General features: G+C 35.1%; 1 protein-coding gene across 1 annotated transcript in view; it reads left to right on the forward strand.

Moving 5' to 3' along the window:
* DNAH7 (dynein, axonemal, heavy chain 7) overlaps nt 1-27,977 on the forward strand; it is a gene marked incomplete at its 5' end in the record, with an annotated part of 112,562 nt that overhangs the window by 61,258 nt on the left and 23,327 nt on the right. The window contains 11 exon segments of the mRNA XM_010297578.1: nt 1,172-2,080; nt 2,903-3,132; nt 4,165-4,495; nt 8,077-8,423; nt 9,704-9,884; nt 11,184-11,369; nt 13,491-13,654; nt 21,429-21,583; nt 22,537-22,727; nt 25,508-25,641; nt 26,286-26,621. Coding sequence (XP_010295880.1) covers nt 1,172-2,080; nt 2,903-3,132; nt 4,165-4,495; nt 8,077-8,423; nt 9,704-9,884; nt 11,184-11,369; nt 13,491-13,654; nt 21,429-21,583; nt 22,537-22,727; nt 25,508-25,641; nt 26,286-26,621 — 3,164 coding nt within the window.

Consider the following 27,977-nt stretch of genomic DNA (forward strand, 5'->3'; position numbering starts at 1 on the left):
TCTCTGGGTTCATGAGGTAAGTCACCTAATACTAAGAAATGGTATTTATTATAAATAAGAAAAAGATGTAGATTTGCATGTTAATCATTTTGTAATGATATCTCTTATTGGCTAATAGCTGTGAATAAACACTTGTGAGACAGGATTTTGTATACTTCATCGGCAGAGGAAATTAGACTTTTTCAAAGTATGAATCTTACCTTAGTAAATAAGTTGGTTGTTGATACCTTTGCTGTGATTACATAATCTCTGTTTGCTACTTTGAATGTTTGCACAGTCCTTTCCATTTCTTCTCTCCTCCTCCAAAAAACCAAAATCAACAGTGAGAAGAACAGCAAGTAGTCCTGGGTCACTGCAAATTTTGAGGTTTTTTATTTTACTTCTGGGCTGCCATTAGAAGAAATTCTGGAGCTTACTGTCTTCAGAAAATGCTTCCTGTCTTTCAGTTATAAAAGGATAGACACACTGAAAGAGCTCAAGTGAAATATCCCTTTTAAAAATGAGGAAAAAGCCCCATATAGGTGATATCTGCTCTTTGTTTCTTTTCCTGGATTAAAAAAAAGCAAGGTCATTGATAATTGTTGCTTTTAAAATATTTACCCATGCTTCATAGAATCAAATCAGCATAAAATGACCATGGAAGAGATCTTTGGTGATCATTTAGTCCATCATTGTTCCCCAAAGCAGGGATCACATAAAGAAAGGAACCAACAGTAACTTTTGAAGTGTTTTTTCTAAGAATTCCTTACAATTCTCTAAGGATGAAGTATGTTCAGACTTCCAGGCAATCTATTCATGTTTTTCTATCTTTTTACTATCTTTACGCATTTTCTAATATCCAGCTGCAATCATCTTTCTTGAAAATACAAACCCATAACTTGTCCTGTCTAGCTCTAGTGGAAAGACTAACATGTTCCCTTTCTCTTTGCAGCAGCCTTTTATGCATTTATGTAATAACGTTTATAAATATATATCTGTATATGTGCGTGTGTATATATAAGTATTTCCATATGACATTTCACTTCAGAAGTAATATTAGTGGGCTCAACTGTTCATTTTAATTCTAAATATCTATTTTGGTTTTTTTCTATGTAATGAAGTTTAGTTAAGCCTTTTGCAGAATTGTATTTTTTTTTAAGCTTGTTTAAAAGGAGTATGAATTCAAGAGTAGAAGTAACTCCTAAAGAATTACATTTTTATTATACAGGTTCTTAGAGTGTATTATGATCGCTTGGTGGATAATCCTGACCGGGCTTGGCTTGTTGGATTTATCCAAGAAGTAGTGAAAAATGACTTACATGAAGACTTTCATGAACTTTTCCAGAATCTGGACTTCAACAATGATGGCAAAGTAGAAGAAGATGACTTGCATAGCTTAATGTTTTGTGATTTTCATGACCCTAAGAGAGAGGACACTAAATACAGGGAGATCAGTGATGTAGATCAATTGAGATTAGTTGTAGAGAGTCACCTTGAAGAGTTTAATAACATCAGCAAAAAGCCAATGCAGCTTGTCTTGTTCCGATTTGCTATAGAACATATTTGTAGAATTTCCCGTATTCTGAAACAGCCTCGCAGCCATGCTCTCCTTGTTGGTGTTGGAGGTAGTGGTCGGCAATCTCTTACTCGGTTAGCAGCCCATATGGCTGAATACAACCTTTTTCAGGTTGAAATAACGAAAAGTTATGGTATCAGTGAGTGGCATAAAGACTTAAAAGTCATACTAAGAAGATCTACTGAAGGGGAAATGCAGGGAGTGTTTTTGTTCACAGATACACAGATTAAAAAGGAATCATTCTTAGAAGACATTAACAACTTACTAAATGCGGGTGAAGTGCCAAACCTCTTTGCAGTAGATGAGAAACAAGAAATTTGTGAACAAATGCGTCAAGTAGATCGCCAGCGGGACAGGACAAAACGGACAGATGGCAGTCCTATAGCTCTTTTTAACATGTTTGTTGATCGCTGTCGAGATCAGCTTCATATAGTACTGGCAATGAGTCCCATTGGAGATGCTTTCCGTAATCGCCTTCGTAAATTTCCAGCTCTTGTCAACTGCTGCACACTCGACTGGTTTCAGGTAAAACCGAAACTTCTGTTGGGCTTGTTATTAACAGAAATGCAATAGAAATGTAACTTCAACCCTTTTTGTAGCAAGTAATTCTCTTTGGTCAAGTTAGCAGTGAAAAATATCTTTAATTTTCTTAGTGTCATGTTTTAAATTGTTTACACCATTAAAACTGTTCTGAATGCAAAATTATCAAGAGAGTAACTGTCTGATTGTGGTAGAAGAATATAACTGAATGAACATAGCACTGTAGACGTTACCGATTAAAATATGTAGTGTTTCCTTTTATTAGCAGGACTACCAGGATCTAGGGTGCCAAAAATGTTTGAAACTGAAATACCTGTCAAAAATACAGACATCTTTTGATGCAGAACACTAGGGTTTTTTCCCACTACTCTGCAATAAAACTATATTCTGACTGTTGTACGCAAAAGACCTTAGAATATTTATGATGTAGAATTTAATCATATAAATACTCTGAGGAACTTAAATTTCATCAGGTTTTAAAATGTAGTACTGTATCTTTAAATGTTATTTTGAAGAGGAAGAGGAGACAGTTACACACAAATATGGACATGCTGAAAATGCAAAATTTTCCTTTTAGTAACAGTGTTTCTATTGGATGAAATAAGACAGTGGGTTTGAACCAAATCCCTAAGTAGTTTGGTTCTTTCCAGTTCTGTTATTGTCCTATTTGATCTTTTCATCAGGAAGTCATTATTCTGTGCCTCAGTAATCTATGAAATGGGGTAAAGGTACTTTTTTGAAAAATGTTTTGAGATTAATGAGTGTGAAGTACTGAATAAGAGAAGGGTATTTATTAATTTGTTTCAGACGTGGCCTGAAGATGCATTAGAAGCTGTTGCCTCTCGCTTCTTGGAAGATATCGAAATGTCAGAGGAAACTCGAAGTGGGTGTATTGATATGTGTAAAAGCTTTCATATGTCTACCATTGTTTTATCTGACTTATACTATGCAGAGCTTCAAAGACGCAACTATGTTACACCTACTTCATACTTGGAATTGATCTCCACTTTTAAAAGTCTACTCGAAAAGAAACGCATGTAAGGATTTATAATGTGAGCTTTTCTAGAGGAAATCAAGTTCACAATATTAATTGTTTTCTATCTCTTGCAGCTAATCTGAACGAAACAAGTGAATTGTTTTTAGTTAATTTAAATTGTCAGAGCAGTAGATGGATAAAATGTACTTTTAGGACACATGCTTCCTTATTGGACTGACTTGGTCAAGTCTGACTTGATGCTCTCAAAATATATTTGCATTAGACTACTTCTGACATGTCTGGTGATGTTACTATATGGTGATTATGTATGTTATGCTACCAGAGTAATGCAGCCTGCTTGCTCTGTGGTTCTCTGGAGGATGTAGGGAAGATGACATCTGGGAAAGCAGCTTCCAAGTTGCTAGGTGTTATTGACTTGCTAGCAGGGTTCAGCTGTGCTGTGCCTATGCAGAAAGGACCTCTGTATGCATGTGCGTAGCTGTTCTATTCTTATGGCTGATGAGGGAAAGTTTCTTTCCTCTCCTTCTCATTGATAAGACACTACCATAACAATTAAGACAAGTGCTTAATTTGATCAACAGGCTTGTGAAACACTGTATACAGCAACAAATTCCAGGAATAAAGGAATACAGTTTTGAATATAGTGATCTAATGCCTTCGGAATTTCTTGATTTTGATACTATTGGCTGCCCCCAGAGTTATTCACATTCCGCTGCCAAATGATTTTCCCAATTATATTAATCATACTTCAGTCTCACCTCAACTAATAATCTTCATGAGTGTATCCCCATTTCCTCCCTCTGCTTTTCTTGTCTGTTACTACTGTGTCATCTTGATTTTGTAGCTGCTGTCAACAGAGGCAGAAGTTTATGTTGCTTCTGATGTGAAGTGATAAACAATCACTTATTTACCTGTAAGTGATCATTTATTTATCTATATCCTAATCTCTGAGTATACGTGATAAATAGTTCAAGACTGTGGCTCAATTTGAAATTTGGGGAATGGATCCCAATGAATGAAGTGATCAAGTACCAATAAAATATTGTTATAATAAAGTACTATTTATTTTCAGTAAGGTGATGAAAATGAAAAGAAGATATGAAGTTGGCGTGGAGAAACTGGACTCTGCTGCATCTCAAGTAGCCTTGATGCAATCTGAGCTGGAGGCTCTGCAACCTCAGTTACGTGAAGCTAGCAAACAGGTTGATGAGATGATGGTCGTTATTCAAAAAGAATCTTTAGAAGTAGCCAAAACTGAAAAAGTCGTGAAAGCTGATGAAGCAGTGGCAAATGAGCAGGCTATGGCTGCAAAAGCCATCAAAGATGAATGTGATGCTGACTTAGCACAAGCTATGCCTTGTTTAGAAAGTGCTCTGGCTGCCCTTGACACTCTAACTGCACAGGTATGGCTAATGATGCATATTTGCGTACTGGAGAGGTATTCAGATACACAAAAGCATAGAATATCTGCCTTTTCAGATTCTACATTATACTTACACAGTTTTGTAATTTAGAAACTTCTTGACATCTTTCAGTTTTAAAATACAAAATGTTACTCTGTCATTATTTTTTAGTGAAAAAGCTATAATGCTAAATCTTTATGGACTACAAGATCAAGTATTATTCTAGCCATTTCAAGATTCATAGTTATAAAAATATTTTGACTCAACATTAAGAAGTTAGAAAATGTATGCTTTTTACTTTCTTATTCAGAACCTGCTAGCATGTCAACTAATATTTTTGTATCTGGTCTTTCAGAGTCTAAAAATTGAGGTTGAAGTTTTGTGTCTCCCTGTGTTAAAGGACCACTCTTCATGAGTATGACAGTGGAGGCAGCCACCTTTGATTTTACAGATATTCAGGTTTTCTTTGCCTGGATGATATTTTGCTCATGGTGGGATGAAAGGAATTGTCCCAGATTGTAAAAGTGAGGATGGACTATAGGATCCAGCTGTTGTTGCTGAAAACAAGATTTTCAAAAACTTTCAAGGAAATCTTAGCTAGAAAGCAGATGGTTGTTGTCTACAGCTATTGCTTGGTATCAAAAGTTTTAGATTCTGGCATTGTCAGATCATTGGCATGCTTTGTGAAAATAGCAGATGCCTACTTATTCACTTCAATATACTTGTGAACAACAAGACAAGAACGAGGCTTGTAAGGCTAATGAAGTAATACTTCAGCTGCTGTCAGTGCTTAGTGTCTCCAAGAAGGGAGTACTGTAATACAAGAGTGGGGGGGGGAAAAATATAGTAGCAACTTCCTCAAAATATAGTTAAATAGCACGATGAACACAACAAAATCTGTGTGTAGGTTTGCTTAGAGTACCTGTACAGGACTCTTTGTTTTTTGATTCACCCTGCACCCTGGCCATGACTGATGGAAAGCAGAGCAGGACACACATTGCAAATTGTGCCCATAAATCCATGTACATAAATGTGCAGATTAAGTGCTTTGTTTGGAGAAACAGATCTCTATGTAATTCAGTACTGCTGAAATGAGTATCTAAAGTCAAAAAGGAACTGTGTACGTCATATGACTTGTTGAGCAAGGAACAGAGAATGTATAACAATTTTAAGTGTTATTTTGCTGTTGACATGCAAGATTTGTAGCAATACGCATAGAAAGACACTGAAGTTTAGAACTAGGAAGGGAACCCTGGAAGTTGTCAACTTCCACTTGTAATCTGTTCCACTGTACACATTTACCATTAAGAAGATTTTCCTGGTGCTTACTATTAATCTTACTCATTACAACTTAACCTTGTTTTCCATCCTGCTCCCTGTGGACATGGTTCATCTTTTATGCAGTTAAAGACTGTACTCACTGATCTCACCACTTCAGTTTTTCTTTTCTGTAAGCTAAGTAATCATTATTCTTTTAGTCTTTTTCTCATAAAGCAGGTTTCCTGGTTATTCTTTTTGGACCTTCTCCATACATTCATTTCAGGTGCATTGCCTGAAGTTGAATACAATATTTCAGCTGTAGTTTTGCTGAATGCTGTGTAGAGTAGAGGAAGATTATTGACATGTCTAGTTTGTTATGCATGCCAACAGCTGTATCATTTCCTGAAAATCACTATTACATAATCATTGCTTTCCCTTTCTTTTTTCTTTCTGTACTAGTTCATAGAATCATAGATAGCTTTCCATTTCTGCAATTTATCAAGGTAATTTTTTCCTGTTCTCTACTCCAGTGTATTTGCATTTACTCTCAACTTCCTATCAGTTGGAAATTTAATAAACATATTCTCATTTCCATCATTCATTCCAGTAATTAAAACATTGCATGAGTCCGGACCTGTGCAACCTTGGTCAAATCTTTGCTGAGTTTTGACAGTGTTACCAGTTGTGCTAGTCACCTTCTCACAGTTAATCTTTTAGAGACAGCAGATGCAAAGAGCATTAACATTTTGACTATATGTCATTTACTTGTATCTCAGTCTTTTCACTAAGTACCTAGCCAGCACTTTTCTTGCTTTTCTTACTATTACTTAGTTATAGACTTTTTCTTGTTCTAATTCATATTGCTTTTAATTGCAGCTGGGTTTGAGTTTAACCTTTAAAATAGTTTCTTACTCTGCTTACAACCCTTCGTTGTATTAAATTAATTTGTATTTGTCCTTAGTTTTGTTTCCTGGAATGGCTGGCTAAATTTGGTTGTCGTTCTTCTCCAAGGACTTCCTTCCCTAGAGATCCCATCAGCTAGTTTTCTGACTGCCTGATTGAAATTCCCTAGCTTTATTTACCTGCTCTTGTTTCCCTTTCCTGAATCACTTATGTGGTTGCTGGGTTTGGTTGTTTGGTGGTGGTTTTTTGTTTTGTTTTGTTTTTTTAAAAAAGCTTGTAGCTCCAGGAACCATAGTTCAAAGTTTCAAGGAAATAATTCTCCTTTTTTTTTTTTTTTTTTTAAATCCAGTCTTAACATTTCTCTGTTTATTGTGGTACAAATGAACATTCCCAGAACTCAAAAGATAACCTCTTTCCATCTAAAGTCCCAATGTTCTAGACCGCAAAGAAACCATGGGCAAGCTCTCAAAATCTAACACTAATTGGCAAAATAAACATGAGAATCTAGAAATCCTTTCATTTACAGGAGTATGTATTCTCTGTGAAAAGCTCGTAGAAAGACTATTTGCATTTTCATGCAGTTATTCTTTGGGAAGAGTAAGAGAGATTATTCTTTATAATTTTTAAGTTTACAAACCTCTTAATTAGTTGTACATATATGTGTACAAGTGTTTAATTCTTTTATATTATTATTCTGTATTTGTGGTTAAAACTTTGCCTATTTATTTCCTGCTATTTCTTATACTGTAACTACTTCTTACCCAATAGTTTTCTTCCTTTTAGCTGCCTCTTCCCTCATTCAACTCACTCTGGGAGTTTAATAACTGAGCAGAATACTAATTGATTTATTTTCTGTACTTGGATAACATAAATCTTTAGTTCTGGGTTGAAGGCAGCTTTTACCTTGTTATCTTAAATCTACTAAGCCACTGCTGATGTAATCCTGTAAGCTTAGAAGTGTTAGAGTCTGAACTGAAGGGTAGAGCATAATGCTGGAACATCTGAACTCTATAACTGAGGTACAATGCCCACTACTGAATTAGAAGCAGAAAAAGTAATTACAGATAAGAATTTTTTGTCTCCTCTAAACTGATTGTTGACTATATTTCAGATACTTTTGTTTAGATGTCAATGTTAGTTTAACCTGCATAGCACTTCAAAGAAAGGACTAGAAAGAATGGAAAAAAATTAAATAAAAATTTTACAAAAAGAAAATAAGATATATATGTATGGACAATGCAGGCTTGTGCTATGAACTTGAGATCATAGTGTATTTAAAATTATCAAGTATGAGAATAGCAAATGTATATGGAAAAATATTATATTGATGTTAAATGGGTTATTATTTCTATTGTAATGGAAGAATTAATCCACCTATGTTCAGAGCTCTAAAGGTGTTTTTTTAATTATTGTTTAAGGATATTACAGTGGTTAAGTCCATGAAGAGTCCTCCTGCTGGTGTCAAGCTTGTAATGGAAGCTATATGCATACTTAAGGGCATCAAAGCAGATAGGATTCCAGATCCAACAGGTTCTGGAAAAAAAGTTGAGGATTTCTGGGGTCCTGCTAAGAGACTTCTGGGTGACATAAGATTTCTTCAGTCTCTTCATGAATATGACAAGGATAACATTCCCCCAGCTTACATGGCTATCATAAGAAAACAGTATCTTACAAATCCCGAGTTTGTACCAGACAAAATTCGAAATGCTTCCACGGCAGCAGAGGGTCTGTGCAAATGGGTCATAGCCATGGAGTTTTACGATACGTAAGTATGTATAAAAATGTTAAAAACGTTAAAATAAATTTGATTAGAGAGATCAGTTTAACACCAAGAGAGATGTGAAATTAATTCTTACTAGTGGGAAACTTGTGCAAACAAGCAGTCATAAAGGTTTATTCATGTAAGATATCAGATGTTAAGGTGTAGAGCCTGATTTTTAGTTCTGAATTTTTCTAAGGTGGCATGGGAGCAACAATCTGTTCAGTTAGCAAATAAAGTTAACTTCTTTTTAGAATGTTGCACAAAATAGAGGCATTATTGAAAAGTCTTTGGAGGTTTTTAGTAGTCTGTCAAGCCCAAAGGATATTTTGTGTTACACATTTTATTTGATGCGCTGAAAAAGTGTGTTTATTTTTTATGATATTTTCCAATTTGAAGCATCTGGAACTCACATTTAACAGTAACTCAGTACTGGGCAAGTAAGGTCGACTTGCAATTTGAAAGTTGAGTCATGGTAGGTAGTACATGTCTTCATCTGAGAGGGTATTTTGTTACTTGACTAAAAGGTTAGTAAATGCATGCTTGACGGAGGTCTCAAATTGAGAACAACTTCTAACATTACGAGTACCAATTGTTAGAGAGAAAATTAACTAAGAAGGTGGACCTCAAAGGAGATCTGCAACTTACACCAGTACGAGAGAGTATTGAGGTTAATACTTCTGAAAAACTGTATTGGTTGAGCATAGGGACATACTAGCATATTTCCTTGCATGTTGTTGATGGAAAGATAAACAATATGTTTTCAGTTATATATTACTTCCAATATTCTCCTCACAAAATTATCTGTGTAAAAGATTGAAATCCTCAAAACTGGAAGATAGATCATTGGATGTGAAGAGCTATTAATTTCTTTCTTTTATTTTGCATACACAATTGGCTGTATGTGTGTGTACAGTATCTGTGAGTGTTACTTAATATGTATGATTATTTGTGTGTTTCTAATGGCACAAATCCATAATGGATTCTAAATTGTAATCAAATGGGACACAGATTGGAAGCGTAACCCTTTCTGCATTTAATCGGTACCTGTTATTACAGAAAAATATGCAGAAACTGCATAAATCAGTCGGTATCAGCACAGAAACAAATCATTAAGTAAAAACCAATTGTCTTCAGATATCATCAAATTATGAAATGGAATATTGCATAAGCTACTGAATTGCTGAGGTTTCCCTTCATCTTTCCTATGTTCATCCTTTTTAATAGTAACTCCGGAGTGAGGGTATATCATTCAGGTGTTTAATTAATTCTTTGACTTTATTTAGAGTGACAAAAAACGTTGCACCCAAAAAGCTAAAGTTGAATCAAGCTGAAGGAAAATTAAAGATCGCTATGGAAGGTCTAAGAAAGAAACAAGCAGACCTGAAAGAGGTGCAAGATAAATTGGCTGTACTCCAGCAGAGACTGGAATCCAAGAAACAGGAGAAGGCTGACTTGGAAAATCAGGTACATGATACAAAAGATGAACGATTGTTCTACTGATATCCAGAAAAGTTATTTAAAATTTGCTTCATTGTCAAATGGTATTTTTCCTTTTAACTGCCAGTATGTTTAACAAAGTCGTTACTTTTAGATAACCATGTTTTTATTTTGGTGTAATGGTCTTAAAGTTACAAATGGGCAAAGCATGGGGAATAAATGATTTAAAGTAATAGAATATATAGATGTTGTGAATCCACCAACTGATATCCCTCTCCTAGATCCTCATTCTTATCTACTTTCTTGTGAGGAGATAAATTTTCAATGGTTGTACTGAGAGTTTGATTCATCTATTAACTTGCACGTTGGTACATTTAAAGTTTTGAAAGTTTGTTTATACCTTCTGTACTAATGCAAATTTGAGAATATTTTTGGTAAATTCTGTTCCTGACTGCTAAATAGCTGTTATGTGTGTAGAAATAGGCAATGTTTAGAAGATGGTATTTTATTGTTTTATTTAAGATTTGCAGTACATCATCTTGAGCTTTTTTTACAAAAATAGTATCAGAATTTGAAATGGAGTCTTAATTCTTGTCTGTAGTTAAAGTCAGCTCTTTGTGTGTTTCTTCTGCATCCTGATATGGTTTGGAAGTAGAAGGGAGGGATAAACTACATAAGCATTTTGTTACTGTGGCATAAATTGGCTGGTGTGGTTACCAAAAGAGAGAGAGGATTGTAGCAACAGCAAGAGTTGGCATCATTTTCCTCCTAGCCTGTGTTTGAAATGTGTCTCTTCTAGATAGTAAAGAATTCTAGCAGAGCTGGATCAAATTCCTTTTAAATATTTTTTTTTGTTGTTAGATTATAAACATGACTGAAAAGATGTCTTAGTTAAAAAATGACAACAGGTATGCAGACTATGTATTCATAAGGATTTTTTTTTTTTTTTCAGAAAAGAACATACCCACTTTCATGAGACAGTGATCTCTTTAGGGTGTTTTTGTTTCTTTTATGACATGTAGATAATTTCCTTGACTACTAGTATTTTCCATATCGCATGCAGAGCTATTTTGAATTGCATGTTTTATAGTAGTGGTCTTCCTTTATTTGCATGAAAATGTAACTGAATAGACTTTACTGGGCTGGTAGTGAGATTGTTTTTCTTCTTTAAACATTTCCATTATAACAGGAAGATGTTTTCTTTCTATTTGATTAAATTACTTAAGAAAACATCTGCACAGGAAAATAATCCTTGAATGCTTCTAATATTTGTAAAATATCTTTAAAGTGATCATGTAACATAGTTGCCTTTTTTTTTATTCTGAGGTTGACTTATGTAGCAAAAAACTACAGCGAGCAGAACAATTGATTGGTGGCCTTGGGGGTGAGAAAACTCGCTGGCATGAGACTGCTTTGGAGCTGGGAAGGCAGTACGTCAATTTGACTGGAGATATACTTATTTCATCAGGAGTTGTAGCTTACCTAGCAGCCTTTACATCCAGCTACAGACAAGTAAGATGTACAGTGATTTTGTCCCCATGTTTTATAATAATCTAAATTGTACTAATTTTTCTTCTAATATAAAATTTATATTTTAAAATTATGTTTTAATAGACCTCATAAGTGGAACTGAAACTATATTGTAGGATTTTGAGTTTTGTTTATAAGACTCTTGGGGGAAATTCTTCCTTCATTCTACTGTAAAGTACTTCTTGCTGGGTAAAGCATGGAGTCCTTTGGTTGCTTTTCTTCTCTAAAGCAATTACCAGTAACTTTATACCTCATGGCTCTGGGTTTTCCTATTCCATTCAATGGCTAAATTCTCCTGAACTTCAAAGAAAACAGAATTAGCTTCTATTTCAGCAGCAGCACAATTAAGCAAGTTCTGAAAGTGGAGTAATTCTGTACAAAAAGAGGCAAAAGATACAGTAGCTCAATAATGTAGCAGATTTGTGCCTGTAACTAGTAGTGAAATAAATGGAAATTCTGAATACAGAAAGATTTTGACATGGCAAATGATTCTAGATATAACAAATTTTGGTTGTCAAAATTACCCTGACTTTGAAAGTTTTTGAAAACCAAAACCTGCCACTGAGTTCAGATGAAGAAATGAATGTCCGTTTCTTTTGAAAATCAGGTTCAGGGTATCAAAAATTCCTAAAGTTTGAGTGAGAAAAAAATTAATGTACCTCATTTGAACATAGAATTTGGATATAGTCCTTATTTCCACTTTTTCTTCACTGTACTTCCTTTGTCCATTTTTATTTAGAAAATCTTATACTGTTCTTTCAAACAATTATTTTCTTCATGATGTCCATATTGTGATGTTACTATTTTAAAACTTTATAGAGTTTAGAGTGAGAGTTTATGGTGTGAGTATTTATAGCGTAAATAAATGGTCAGCAGTTTTACAATTCCGAATTACGTAAGTTTGAGAGAGCGTTCTCTTATGCTTATAACCTGCATTGTGTATAACATTGTGTCTGGGTAGGTAGGAGTACTTTTGGTGAAACATCTTAAGGGGATCTGAACTGTATTCCAGGCAACTGTAGATACAGGTGTAGGTGAGGTTCATAAAATGCAGAGACATCGGCATGGTTATTGACTAAAAACAAATACATAGTGGTTTCATCTGAAAAGTTTAGTGTAATTTCATTCTTTCTGACTGCATAGTTTCTTTCTCTGTGCAACAATAGGTATGGATTCCTGGTTGCTTATTCTTACACTCGTGATTCTGCAGACACATATTAGTTAGGTCTCTCTTTCAGAAATTGTTGGATAGCATAATCACTTTTGTGCACTTCTTCATTTCATCTGCTGCTATGTTTGATTTTTTTCCCCTGCAGTTTTCATAAGAGGAAAAGTTACGATATCTTTTGGAATGTCAACTTTGTTTTATGTAAATTGATGAGTCCTTCATTTACCACCCTTGTGAATGTCTCTACCCTTTAGACCTTTTCCTTTAACACTGCATTTCTGAGTTTTGTTGCTTGAGGTTTTGCCAGCTAATTTTTACTTTATCTTATACGTAGCTTTCATACAAGATTGTGCCTTTCATATGAACATGCTATTTCTATACATTCTTCAGAAGCATTCTTCCTAGTGGAATATGCTTTTTGGTTCAGATATTGAGAGATGTGTATCTTCATTATTATTATGCACCATACAAACATGTATAGTTTACACAACTGTAGTGCTTTATATAATACAGAGAATAGTGAAAAGCAACTCGGAATGATTGTTAAGTTGTTAAGTTTGATTAAGTCCTGACAAGTGCTCATTATGTGTGTCCTGAAAGTTAAATAATGAAGATTTTAATTTTTTTTCCGATTGGAATATGTACATTTGTTCTACACTCATTTTATAGTATAGAAGACTACTGCTGAAATGGTAAATAAAATCATACCAAGGCTCTGACCAAATAAATTTATATTTCATATATAGAAATCATATACGAAGGCTTTTTTAGAGACATTTTATACAGAAGGATGAGTTTCTTTCCATTTGAAGATATAGTGACCTTGTATGTAGCAACTGTTATGGGAAATGGGTTGAAAAATAAATTTTTTTAACACATTGAAAATTTTGTGAATAGACAGAACTTCAGGTAATGTTTGCTTTCTTCTTATGTAGATGCAAACTAAAGAGTGGGCATTGCTATGTAAAACAAAAGACATTCCTTTTTCTGATGATTTTTCCTTAACAAACACACTGGGAGACCCCGTGGAGATCAGAGCTTGGAATATTGCTGGACTACCTTCTGACATGTTTTCTATTGATAATGGCATCATTATCTCGTAAGTAAAAAACAACAACAACAAAAAAATCACAATACTTTTCATTAAATAGCTTCTTACAACATGCTTTTCAGTTATTATTTTTATAGACAGTTTTCTGTTGTATATCCAGTTTAACAACCAGAGTTATAAAATGAATGTAATGTTTAAATTTATAAGAAATACTAGTAATACTTTTAAACTTCATAACGCAAAGTTTTATAATCTGTGAATTCACTCCCTTTTTAACTCCTATGAATTGCTATAATGATACCTTCCTCTGCCTGCCCCCCCCCCCCTTTTTTTTTTAAAAGCATGCTGCACACTGGATTCAGTTTAAGACATCTTAAAATGCTTCAGGGATAGAATTTTGAATACTGTTCTTGTAGTATAATCAGTAGATATGGCAGTAATTCCCTTTAAAAAGCTAAAGCTGTTTAATATTAAAGAAATATGCTGGCTTAAGTTCCTATGAAGAGGCGTTTCTGCAGAGCTACTGAAGATTATTTTGCTAATCTTTCTATGAGAATCACACACTTTTTCCTTAAGATGGAACTGGAGATACTGTAGAAAATGTCTTGATTACTTCTCTATCAACAGTTTCCCAGTTTATGTTGCCAACTGGTAGAAGATTTTAACATCTAGGCTTGTAACATACTTAATGTGCGAAGCCCTGACATTTTGGAAGTGTTGGTTTGTACACTGATGAGCTGAATCTTTATTTTGCTAAGGCACAGTAATAAAACAACAGAAAAGGCCCATATATATCTTCTACTGAAGGCAGTAAGGGAGATGCAAAAAGTTACAATGGAAAGAATTTCTAGTCGTCTTTCTTACCGAGGATGATCCCAACCATATGCTCTTGCCAGTTTCTTCCTCTCTTGCCTTTTATTCTATGTACTTCTAAACTGCTTCAACAAGAAAAGGTGAGATAGGCCTTTCCTGCAATAACCTCTGATTTAAGAAAGGTGTGCTTTCAAATGACTTCAGGCAGTCGTGACATAGATACGGGTCTTTTCCTCATCCATGTGATAGTTTTAGGTATTTGGTGCAAGGTGAAAAGGACTATCTGTACTGACAATTTAAAGTTTGTTTTCATTAGGGCCTCATTCCCCTAACTATCAATACTTCATACAAACTAGTCATTCCTAGGATCCCTTCTGGAACAGAACAACCTGGCATATTCCTAGACAAAAGCTAAGAGAGCTTTGGTTTTTGGGTTAGCGTTGGGACGTCTTTAGTAGGCATTATGAATGGGGTGCCACAAAGTATTCTTTACACCCAGTCCAGTCCTCAAAGAACTTTAAAAAGAAGTATTACAATGTTAATTCATAGCAGAAACTCAATTACGTCGTTTGAGTGCTGGAATTTACAGAATACTATTTATAGTTAAAAGCTTGGCAGTTGCAATTCTAGCTTCCTGTCGTAATGTAGTTAGTATGACAACAGTCTTATCACAACTTGAAGAAAGTTCTGATAAGGAAAGAAGGATTTATTTTTCATTTTGCAATTCCTTTTTTGCTTTTAAATTTTCCCTTTTGTAATTACCTTAAGCTACATCCAAATAAAATGCTTTGACTTTATCTAAAAATACATTGATCTAAAAAAATTTTAAAATTCTGCATATTTAAGGATACTCTCATTCTTACTTGGAAAGTGAAACAAATTCTGAAATCTCAAGATTCCTCATAGAAGGAAAATATGGATATCATGAACTCTAATATTATTCCCTCTCACTTTTAAGACGATTCTATATTCTTAATGTGGTATTCTAATATATGCACATCTGTGTCTCACAACAGTCACTAGAATTACATTTGTCTGCGCAGAGTTCATCTTGTATAGATCAATGTCACAATCAGTGCAAACATCAGTGATTTGTATAAAACATATAGCCATGGGAACTGACCACATTAATGTTTAACATCTAGAAATATCTACAGCTCACTAGTGATTAGCTTTAGATTAACATGCCTACTGATGCCTGAGATCCGTACGGTGCTAACAGTTTTGTTAAATACAGAGCTGGGCGCTTACAATAGGCTAAGCTTTGAGACCTTCCATAAGTGGTTGTGATTTTCATTCAGACTTGTGTTATTATTGTAAACAAAGCAAGCATCTCAGTTCTGTCCAGTGTGCTTTCTAACGTGCTGCTACTGACTTCTAGCTTTTAGGGTTTGTTCTCAGCACAGCTGAAGCTGAATTGTTGCTTTAACTGCTTTTCTCTTTGTGATTGCTACCCATTTACTTCACATCCGTTGGTTCTCTATTCTGTATAATGAATAAGTAATTCTTATAATTCTTTTCTGTAGTCAGGTTAATGGTTGTCGAGTCTATGATAACACGTACCTACCATTTATGCATCTTTTTTTACAATATGCTACTGCAGAAAGTTACTAATATATATCTTTAATTTTTGCTACCGTTTAGATGACAATTCTTCTCACTGTTTGAGGACTCTGATGTTGTATAGCACTGGTGAAAGAATATTTCTTTTACTGCAGAGTGAATGTTAGGTTTTCACATGTAACTGAAATTGTGTATTATAGGGTTAACTTTTGAAAGCATAGATGTGTGGATAATACTTCCGCTTTGGCAACTGGATAGGTGATAAAGTGCAAAATGAAACAGATAAGGCAAAGTAATGCCTTAGCTGAAGAACCTGAACTTATTTTCATTTGACTTAAAAAATTGTAATTGATTGTACTTCTGGAAGCAAAACTACTTATTGAAGTTAGAGGGTATATGCTGGGATTATGATTGTGTATGTAACATTTTTTAAGTAATTACTGTATTAATAAAATTAATTAGTAAAGGCTTTGACACCATTTCCCACAGCATTCTCCTGGACGAAACTGTCTGTTCATGGCTTGGACGTGTGTACTCTTTGCTGGGTAAAAAACTGGCTGGATGGCCAGGCCCAAAGAGTTGTGGTGAATGGAGTTAAATCGGGTTTGTGGCTAGTCAGAAGCGGTGTTCCCCAGGGCTCAGTTCTGGGGCTGGTCTTGTTCAATATCTTTATCGATGATCTGGATGAGGGGATCGAGTGCACCCTCAGTAAGTTTGCAGATGACACCAAGTTGGGTGGGAGTGTTGATCTGCTGGAGGGTGGGAGGGCTCTGCAGAAGGATCTGGACAGGCTGGATTGATGAGCTGAGGCCAACTGTCTGAGGTTCAACATGGGCTAAGTGCTTGGGTCATAACAACCCCATGCAACGCTACAGGCTTGAGGAAGAGTGGCTGGAGAGCAGCCTGGCAGAAAAGGACTGGGGGGGGGTGTTGGTTGACAGCCGGCTGAATATGAGCAGGCAGTGTGCCCAGGTGGTCAAGAAGGCCAACAGCATCCTGTCAGAAATAGTGTGGCCAGAAGGATTAGGGAAGTGACTGTACCCTTGTACTTGGCACTGGTCCACTGCACCTTGAATACTGTGTTCAATTTTGGGCCCCTCCCTACAAGACAGACATTAAGGTGCTGGAGCGTGTCCAAAGAAGGGCAATGAGGCTGCTGAGGGGTCTGGAGAACAAGTCTTAGGAGGGGCAGCTGAGGGAACTGGGGTCATTTAGTCTGGAGAAAAGTAGGCTGAGGGGAGAACTTACCACTCAAGATGGGTGTTGGTCTCTTCCCCCATGGAACAAGCAATAAGATGAGAGGAAATGGCATCAAGCTGCATCGGGGGGGTTTAGATTGGGTATTAGGAAAAATTTCTTCACCAAAATGGTTGTCAAGCACTGGAAGAGCATGCCCAGGGAAGTGATTTAGTCACCATCCCTGGAGGTATTTGAAAGATGTGTAGGTGTGATGCTAAGGGACATGGTTTAGTGGTGGACTTGGCAGTGCTAGGCTAATGGTTGGACTTGACGGTCTCTTCCTAAACCATTCTGTGGATAACTCAATCACTCAGGCTGAACAGTTGACAAATGTTAATGAATTCAACACTTCTACAGTACATCCTAACACTTCATTTTTATAAAGCTTTGATGAAAATTCTCTTTGAACGAATGGAAAGATGATTAGCATTTTAAAACTAAATAGTGATAGCTTTTAATTTTTAAATGTGAGATAGAATTTACCTCAAATTGATGATACATATTATGCCTGTAGTTATGAGTTCATGGCTAGATAAATTTTGTACTAGGACCCCAGGAACCATATAAAATGCAACTCAAGCTTCCTATAACAACAGATTTTTTTTAAAAGCAGAATTAGAGAGCTATTCAAGGATAATTTGCAAACATACACAGTGACTGCTTATGCATTCCCATCAATAAAGAAGGATTTTATTGTTGATGAAAGATACATATGTTTGGCTGTTATTAGAGAACCACTCTTTAGTTATTCAATCTTAAGTATTTCATGTCTGTTACGCAGTTAAGTCTGAAATGGGATATGCTGAAAATAATATGTGAATGAAACTTTGAAGTAATTAGGAAAAGAAATACATACTGTGGGTTTTAGCTGAGGTTTTCTCAAATTTTAAATTCCTGTTTTAAAATTAGAACAAGCAAAATCATTATAAGCAAATTACATACATAAATATTGTCTTTTAGAATGTGCTTAACATGTAAGTTTGCTGTGCTCAGTTTACAGTTTGCAGTTGCTGTATCACCTTGTATCATCTTACTCTTAAAATCATCTGGCAATATATGCCTTGGGTCTCCCTTTGGGTTCTCATAAAGAGCTGAACCACCTAGCAATTTGGGAGCTCAGCAATTCTGAGCTGTACACTTTGGTCCATTGGTGAACTGTCACCAACTAATGACTGTTACCTACTGTGAGATTGTCTTCTAATACTGCTGATGCTACTGCCTCATTCAGATTTAAAATCCTCTGTTTGCTTCTCCAGACCTACTATGTTGCTACATTTGTCCTTATCTGTATTTGTCAAATTATTCAAAATACTTGTAACTTTACAAAGCCCACATTTTAACTTTCTTAATGTCTGCTTAGATATTACACTGTCCTGGTGGATTACAAATGCATTTCCTGAATCTCTAAATGCATCTACCTGTGAAAGCTTTCTTCCTTCATGGGTAGGCTGGACAGGGTCCCTTCCAGATGACACATTTTCATAAATCATTCTACAAGGGGGAAGAAAGCTATCCTCCATCAGCTGGTGAATGGTCACTTCCAAGTCCGATTTGTGACAGAAGGAACCTCTGTAGCATCCCATGTATAATCTCAGGCTACTGCCACACATGCTACATTTCTCTTCCAAAACTTTTGCTGCTAAACTGCTGCTATCTTGCTTCCACAATCTCCATTTTCAGTCCAAAGGACCTAAGATGCTTGTGCTCTCTACCTCCATATATGTTCCTTCTTCTAAGGGAATCGTGTTTATCTAGGGACATTTTACTGTGCAGAGATTCTGCAAGCAGGATCAGCCATCATTTCCAAGTATAGAATTATTTTTTCACTCATAACTTTGTTTGCCCTAGCCAGAAGGCTGGTACTGAGGTGGGGAAATGTTGGCCTCCATTGCATCTTGGAAAGGACTGGTACCTGACCTTGCTGAGCTGCCAGATCTGACATTGGTTGCCAAAAAGATAGACAACAGTCTCTGCTTTTTTCTTCTTTCTAAAGTTCCATAACTTCTTGTGAGTTACTATTCCCAAGCAACCAACTTCCCTTTTGGCTTTGTTTTCACTTTTTGTCTCTTACAGTTTTGCTTATCTAGTCTCTCACAGCTTAAAAAGAGTATTTTTTCAGTAATGATAATCCAGAATCACACAGCTGCGCTTCACAGATCTGGACCTGAGTCCCAGATAGCTGAACCCTTGGATTAAGGATTACATGCCTGTTATTGTGTGTTATATTTACATGTTTAAATAGGTCTTACAGCTACACTCAGTCCTGAAGACTTTTGTGGAATAGAGATTGTAACAGAGAATATTTTTCTCTTAAACTGTGCTTTGCTTCTTTTAAAATTACTCTCTTGAAAGACAATAAAGGTTTAGAATGTGTTACATGGTTTTGCCTGCCAGCAATTTTGGAACTAATAAGCCTGCAAGAACTTTAGATTACATTGAACTAAGTTTGTCTGAGCATTGTCTTTTAGAACTTACACTGTATCTAGAACTTCTTGCTCTGTACCTTTTTCTAATTCAAAGCTTACTGCTTTCTGTTGACAATTCATAGAAAGCTTTCATAAAACATCACTCTCTCTAAAAAAAGTATATTTGAAGATTAGACAAAAATGAGATGTTCTACTTAATTGCATACATTTCATCGTAGTATTTTTAAGGAAAATAAGACTACAGATATGTTTACGTTGCAAGTTTTATTTGTGAATAAGAATTTTTCATGGGAGAGAGGTTCAATTTAGACAAAAATTATTAATGATAATTTGTCAGCATCATTGTGTGTAAGCTACCTTGTAATAACGATAGAGTCCATAGAAGTAGTCTGAAAGACTTCCGTTTATGCTGCACATGGAAAAAAAGGTATTGCTGTGTTTGGTTTTTTCCTTCCAGTGCTAGACTATATTATACCTCCTAACCAAATGGGATCTGGCTTGGACCCCTTGATCTAAATGTTTAGGATTACATTTATTTTGGAATTCTCACTTCTGCTTGCTTAGATGGTTTCTTATTTAGGTGATTATTGCTGTAATTGTAATTTACCATTAAAATGTGTCACTAGTCTTAGGTATCTTGGTAATGTAACTATATGTGGTGGAGAATACTGTAAAACATCTGTGAAGTAGTTACTAACTGCCGTGGTTTAACCCCAGCGGGCAATCAAGCACCACACAGCCGCTCGCTCACTCCTCCCCCCCAGCAGTGGGATGGGGAGGAGAATTATTACTATTATTACTATTGATGATGCTGATGCTGATACAAGAATATACAAAAGAAATTATGCACAATACAATTGCCCTCAGCCAACTCCCCCAGTTTATATATCCTCCCCCCCAGCAGTGGGATGGGGAGGAGAATTATTACTATTATTACTATTGATGATGATGATGATACAAGAATATACAAAAGAAATTATGCACAATACAATTGCCCTCAGCCAACTCCCCCAGTTTATATACTGCACATGACGTCATATGTTATGGTGTACCCTTCTGGGCGGTGGGCAGTGTGGGTCAGCTCTCCCGGCTGCGCCCCCTCCCAGCTTCTCGCTGGCTGGGCATGAGAAGCTATAAAAGTCTTTGACTAGTATAAGCACTACTTAGCAACACTAAACCATCAGTGTGTTATCAACATTATTCTCATCCCAAATCCCAAACACAGCACTATACCAGCTGCTGGGACGAAAACTAACTCTATCCCAGCCGAAACCAGGACACTAAGTCTGCCAAAAATAAAATCCAGAAATTCTTAGTATTTATTGCTATTTAGGGATTAGGGATTAAAAGGTAGATACCTTTTGAATCTGCTTGTGTATTTCCCTTTATACTAACACTAAAATGTCTCTTTAGTGGGAAATTCCATTCTTTTTCACTTGAAAATGCTCACTTATGCATATGACTTTAATAAAGCTGTTCAAAATTTCAAAGCTTAGTGATCTTTCTATTTTGATAGTGTTATAAAATTAAACTTCCTAGGAAGTAAGTCTTATTCTAAATTCTTTATTTGAAAGAGGAAAATTATTTTTTGTAAACAAAGAACTTTTAAGATTAATCTATGTCCTTTTAAATTCATTAAGGATTATACCTGAACATGTGCCTACTACTTGCTTTGTTCTAATGACAAAAGGGAATAAATTGCTTTAAGAAGTACTTTGAGGTAATCATTTGAAGGTCTTATATTTCAGTTTTGAAAGTTTTTTTTGTATTTTTCTTTTCAGTAATGCAAGAAGATGGCCCCTGATGATAGATCCTCAAGGTCAAGCAAATAAATGGATAAAGAACATGGAAAAAGCCAATAACTTGCATATAATCAAACTCAGTGACCCTCAATTTGTTACAACACTGGAAAATTGCATTCAGTTTGGCAGTCCCGGTAGGTTACTTACTAATGAAAGTGTAAATTACAGAAGAGCCTGGAGAGGGCACAATTACCTAAAAAAATGAAACTCCAGTGAGAATCAAATGTTCACATAGTTAAGGAAAACTGACAAAGTTTTTTCTAGTGTTGAATCTAATTAGTACTATAGTAATTGAAGTCCTCACCCCAGGTTATAAGATACTTCTTAGCACAATATAATTAGAATACTCAATTTAATTTGTATCTTTTAATTGCTTTATGAGATTTGCCATTTCTTTGTTTTCATGTTACAATAATTTTATTTCTGAAAATTAATGCTGTTTTTATTTGGCTTTTCAAGAGTATAAATACTAGATTGCTAAGCTGTGATCATTAATGATTCTTGTATTCTCTGTAGTATCTATTTCTATTATCTCTGTAACATTTATTGCAAGTAGTCTTATTACCCTCAAATAGAAATAAATTAATGAAACACATAGGTACAATTGCAGCTATTTTTCAATGGCTAACTGGACTACAAATAAAGAAATGGATTGTTTATTCTCCATTATTTCTTTCTTTATTTTGACAATCTCAGATGCTTACAGTGAAAATTGAAGCAGACTTAGTTACCCAAAATTATTTCTGTGGTATATGGCATTTAATTTGTTGTTATTTCCCTTTTAAAAATTGGTAGCCTTAAACTTTTCTTCTAAACCATTGGCAGCAGTAATAATGATAGCATTTTAGTTGCTTTTTTGCAAATTTATATAATACTAGAAAAATAAATTCAAGATACATTTCTTGGATTCATTTTTCAGTCAGCTGAATGCTCTAAGAGACATTAACCTTATCTCTAGATATTGCTTGATTTATATTTTTATTGTTTGCACACTGTAAATACACATCATACATAGGTATTGTCAAGAACAGTCAATCAGTAATATAAATACCAAGTAAGTCCTACTAATTCTTACGTTATTTTGAAGTGCTACTGGAGAATGTTGGAGAAGAACTTGATCCTATCCTAGAGCCACTTTTGCTCAAACAGACATTTAAGCAGTCAGGGAGTATATGCATTTGCCTTGGAGACTCCATTATCGAGTACGCTCCTGAATTCCGCTTTTATATTACAACTAAGCTGAGAAATCCACATTATCTTCCTGAAACATCTGTTAAGGTGAGAATTTTGAAAATGAATGTGCAACTCTGTTTTAATTTTAAAATGATGTCTTGGCTAAAACCAGGAAAGACTTTCTGGCATTTGTTTATTCCTCCTCCCCTGCCAACACTGTTTTGTTTTTTTTTTACACTGCTAGAAGACTGGTATCATACAACAAATGTCAACAATTCTAAGATCTAATACTTCACCTTGCAATACTGTATTTCTTTCATACTGTCAGGAATTTATTTATTTATTTAATTTTATCACCTTTCCCAGTCTGTATCTCCTGATGCTATTTAGTCACCTTTTATTTTATAAATATTTACAAGGACTTAATATAATAGTCACCTCGCATGCAAACTCTACATTGGGCTTTCATGTTCATGATTTTTATCTGTAGTATAGTTAGGGGCAGGAGTCTGAGCAATTCCTGGCATTGTGCCTTGTTTATAACAGATAGAAAATATATTTACACATTTATATATTTGATAACTGTAGTTATTTTGCTATGTTAGGAAAAAAAAGGTGGTTTCCTGCTTTAAAGAATAAAATTGATGGTTTAGTCTTTTTGAAGTTGCTTGGGAGATATATTCCCCCTTTTATTTATTATTATTTTTTTAAAAACTGTTTCACGTTTACACTTTGACTAAACATAGACTATACTGAAAGATGAAACATTGAAGTCGTTTCAACAATGCCTTCATTGTTGTACTGATGCAGGAAAAATGGACAAAAATTAATGAAAGGGAATAACTTTTCAATGCACATCAAATCACCTAGACATTGATCTTTGATTGCCAATCAACCGCCAATACAGTCTTCTTTTCCACCTGCCCGCTCCCAATTACAAAGTTTCTAAAGATGAATTTTCTCTACTCAGGTTCCACGCAGTCAGACTTAAGTTGTTAATTGCTCTAATGAGGAGCAGTTTTTTTGTGACATGGTTGCGTATACTCCCAGCTACACCACGCACTGTTGGGCAAGCTGACTAAGGTGGCTCATGTACAGGGAGCAGGAGGCAGAAAAGTGATATCTAAATATCTTGGTCAGAAGCTAATTGCAACATGCATTGGTGAACTTTTCCCAAGGATTATTCAGGAGCTAGCTAATGAAATGAGTCCAGGGAAAATGGTTATCGTATTTCACAGAGAAAGATTGTACTGAGTTCTGGTGTGACTTACATAGTAAAGCCTGCAAAGAGACATAGGTTATAGATTTACGTGTATTTACACTACATAGATATGTATTTGCAGTTATTAGCTATTTGGAGTAGCTTTTTTCTGTATCTAACATTATTAATTAAATGTAGTAAAAAACACTAAAAAAATCAGATCATTTTCAGCATTGCTTAGGGAAAGGTGACTTACTCATGTCCATAAAAAATATCATTCTGTCCCTCAGGGACCAAGGAGAAATGTAGGATGTAGACAGAAGTTTGCACTTAGACCTCAGAGCTTCCGATGTCTGAACCAGACAACCTTTCTGAGCATGGCAGCTCTGACTGAGAGCTAACTCATGACCCTGTTTTAGCTAGCCTTTTACTTTGAAGAGGGAAATGGAGCATATACAAGACTCTTGAAGTTCTGAAACATTAGGTCCCTCTTATATTTCCCATTAATGAAATTGTGAAATAAGGTGAGGAAGAAGTACGCCATGATGCTTGTGAAGATCTTATTGATTCTTAGTGTCACATAGATGTGAATCTCCTCTCAAAATTCCTGTGTCAAAGAACAGTGTGATATGCTAATTTTTTTTCAGTTGAGGCTTACTATAACAAAGAACTATTAGTGATGTATTTTGAGAAAGTTAAAATACTACCCCTCCTAACTTTAAAGCAAAACTAATGAAAAAAAGCCTCAAATATTTGGACAAATTTCAGGTATTATTAGTGGCAGAAGCAGATAAGACAAATTAACTCCACAGGTATTCCATATTCTAACTGATCACTATGCTGAAGGTGAATGTTTTTTGAAACACAAGTCAATGGTATCTGTATGCACCAAAAAAGCCCAAAGAGGAGCTGTAGTCACTATTACCTAGTCAATTAATTAAAACCAAGACTTTAATCAGTCTTGACGATTGATAACTAGATTATTTTCTTCGTTTTGAACTACTTGCATCAAACTATTTTCTAGCCTTCTGCTGGTAATGTATTCCTTTCCTTTCTCATGTAAAATATTGTACATTTTTGCCACTTCTTCAGCAAGAGCATGTGGGTTTTTCTGGATCCACTATAAATATGTCATGGGATGGGAATTCTTTTAAACAATAATTTGTCTTTACTATCTTTGGATAAAAGTCTTTATGTATATTTTTGCAAAATACTGTGCCAGCATCCAATGTGCACTGGGATGTTCAGATGAAACAATTCTGGAAAACAAACAATACCAAATTTATTTACAAAAATCTGTACATTAAGTTGAATCTTCCATTCATAGAAATGTTTTGCTCCTGTCTCTGTGAAGGCTGCTTGATGCATACAGGTATCAATGGGTAGATCCCTCTTGCATGTCAAAGTTCATGTTATACAAACTTTGATATTCAAAGTTTCAGTGTAATTTTGAGGAACAGAATGAAATTCTATACATTCTTGTCAGATCCCTTTTATGGTTAACTTTCTGGGTTAATCCTTTTCAACACATTATCTTAAACCGTCAGTTTCAATTTATTGACTCTCAAAGTCTGGTTGAGCATATTACATGATCTTATACAAATTCCATCTTGTAAATGAAGAAGCATTTTAATTGCATCTGGCCATAACTGTGCTATCTTTCAAAAAATATTTCTTCTAACAGGTAACATTATTGAACTTCATGATAACTTCAGAAGGAATGCAGGATCAGCTTCTTGGAATTGTAGTTGCAAGAGAAAGGCCAGATCTTGAAGAAGAAAAACAAGCCCTTATCTTTCAAGGGGCTGAGAATAAAAGGTATCAAGATAACTTCCCTTGCTAGGGATAGAGCAGATTGCAGTTTAAAGAAATACATTTCTGAGACCTTTTTTTTTTTTTTTCTTTTTGAGAACCCAAAGTTAGGCTTCTGTTTGTTTTTAGGCTGATTGGGGTGCATGCTCTTACTCATATTCTTACTGGTTGTGCTGTTCTTCTGATATGGTTTCCTATTTCTGGGATTACTAGAAAATGTTAAAGAGCAGAATTGTGGGTTGTGTAATTGCAAAAGGTAACTCTTGATCCTGTCCTGTGTTTTTATGTATCCTTTCCATGATGTTGGCATATGATTTGCTGTCTTCACAAATTTTGATTAGATATTAATGGTTGTGTTTTAGAAATGTTTTCATTGCGTGCTAGATTTACACTGATTTTACATGGCAAAGGGCATCCTTACCCATGGGTTGAAGCATGAAATGTGCAGTATTCAAAGCGGTTTGTCATTTCTTACCTTTGCCATCCATTTTTAGCCTGAGAGTGGATAAATTTTTCATAAATTTAATATGAAAAAAAGGTCTGTTATGTAAGTTGCATACCATGAATAGAATTCTACACATTGTCTTTATAGAAACTCACAGAAAACAGCTGTAACTTTCATATGTGAAAAATCTTGTCTATTATTTTAGACAACTAAAAGAAATAGAAGACAAGATTTTAGAAGTTCTTTCAGCCTCAGAAGGAAACATTTTGGAGGATGAAACTGCTATCAAGATATTGTCTTCTTCCAAAGTTCTGGCTAATGAGATTTCTGAAAAGCAAGCTGTAGCTGAAGAGACAGAAAAGAAGATTGATGCTACTCGTATGGGCTATCGTCCTATTGCTATCCATTCGTCAATCTTGTTTTTTTCTATAGCTGATCTAGCCAACATTGAGCCAATGTACCAGTATTCACTCATGTGGTTTATTAACCTTTTCATCATGTCTATAGATAATTCGGAGCAATCAGAAGTTCTACAAACAAGGTAAGAGTGATAATTCACCATTTGTAATTGGTGATGTATTCATAGTTACTCTGGAAATGTTACTATCGTTACTCCAAAGTGTATTGTCTCAGGCATTGTGTTTTGAAATATTTTTTGTACATATACATGTCGGATACTTTTCTGGAAAATAATTTATTCATAGAAACAAAATGGTACAATATATTACAAGTGCAACATATTCCACTATTTCTATTTAATAATTGCTACCTCAAGTCATGTGTGAAATTACAAAGTATCAGTTACATAAAAATGGTCCACTTTTATATTTCATTTCATATAGTGACGTTGTATGTCTTCAAGAAACAGACAAGAAACTTTTTCACAGAACTGGTGAGAGAGAATGAAGTCTTGTCACTGCAGCTCTTGGCTACAGGGTGTGCAAGGCAGTAATTACCCAACCATTTTTTAAATTCAGTTTGATTATTGTTTTGTACTTAAGATGTCCCTTCCTCTTCCAGCTTGTTCATGAGAACAGGAGAAACTGTACAATCTTTAATGATCTGAATTTATGTTACATGTGATGGACCTCACAGATCACATTAGGATTATTCAAAATATACCCTTGAATTGAATTATTTACACAGAGATTGTTTAAAGAAAGTTTTTCAGTGTTCTGTCACATCAGTTACTAAATTCTACTTTAGTGGCTTTATTTAATCTTAAGATCACAGAGCATTGCTTCTGTTACTTAGCTACTTGCCTGTTCATCAAATGAACAAAGGTTGGGAGAGGGAAATTACTCTCCCAATTTGTATACAGAAAATTTTTCTAGTTAATATTGCAAATGGCAATTTCTGAATTATCCATTACTGTCTATATTTTATTTAAATACAAGTAAGTTGTAGTACCTGGTGAGGTAGTACTTGGTGTGTAGTTTAATGTGTAGTGTTCAGTTTAGTGGCATACTTGTTATGAAGGTTATTTCTTCTGTTAGAATTTAGTCACGGTCTGGGCAATCTAAGTCTAGCATCATGATGCTCATCATCTAGCACAATGATGCTCATCATTTAAGTCAGAGCTTAATATTTTGGTATCATATTTGAAACTACATTCAAGGTAGCCTTTTACCAATAAGGCAATCTCTGTTCTATAAACCTAGCTCTTTGACTTTAAATCTTACTCTTTTATAGCTCAAAAAAACTCTGTATGCCTGTGTGCCTAAATTAAAGTAAGGAAAAAATAAAATAATCTAATTTTGATTCAGAACCTTTCTGTCAGCAGTAATATAAAGATACAGCACCTGAATGCCAGCTAACAGTATGTTTTCCCAGGGAATGATTGGTGTAAGCCCATTTTGATAATTTTGCCCAGTGAAGGCAAAGGAAGACAGACTCA

The sequence above is a fragment of the Phaethon lepturus genome, unplaced genomic scaffold, assembly GCF_000687285.1.
Source record: "Phaethon lepturus isolate BGI_N335 unplaced genomic scaffold, ASM68728v1 scaffold2102, whole genome shotgun sequence".
NCBI lineage: Eukaryota > Metazoa > Chordata > Aves > Phaethontiformes > Phaethontidae > Phaethon > Phaethon lepturus.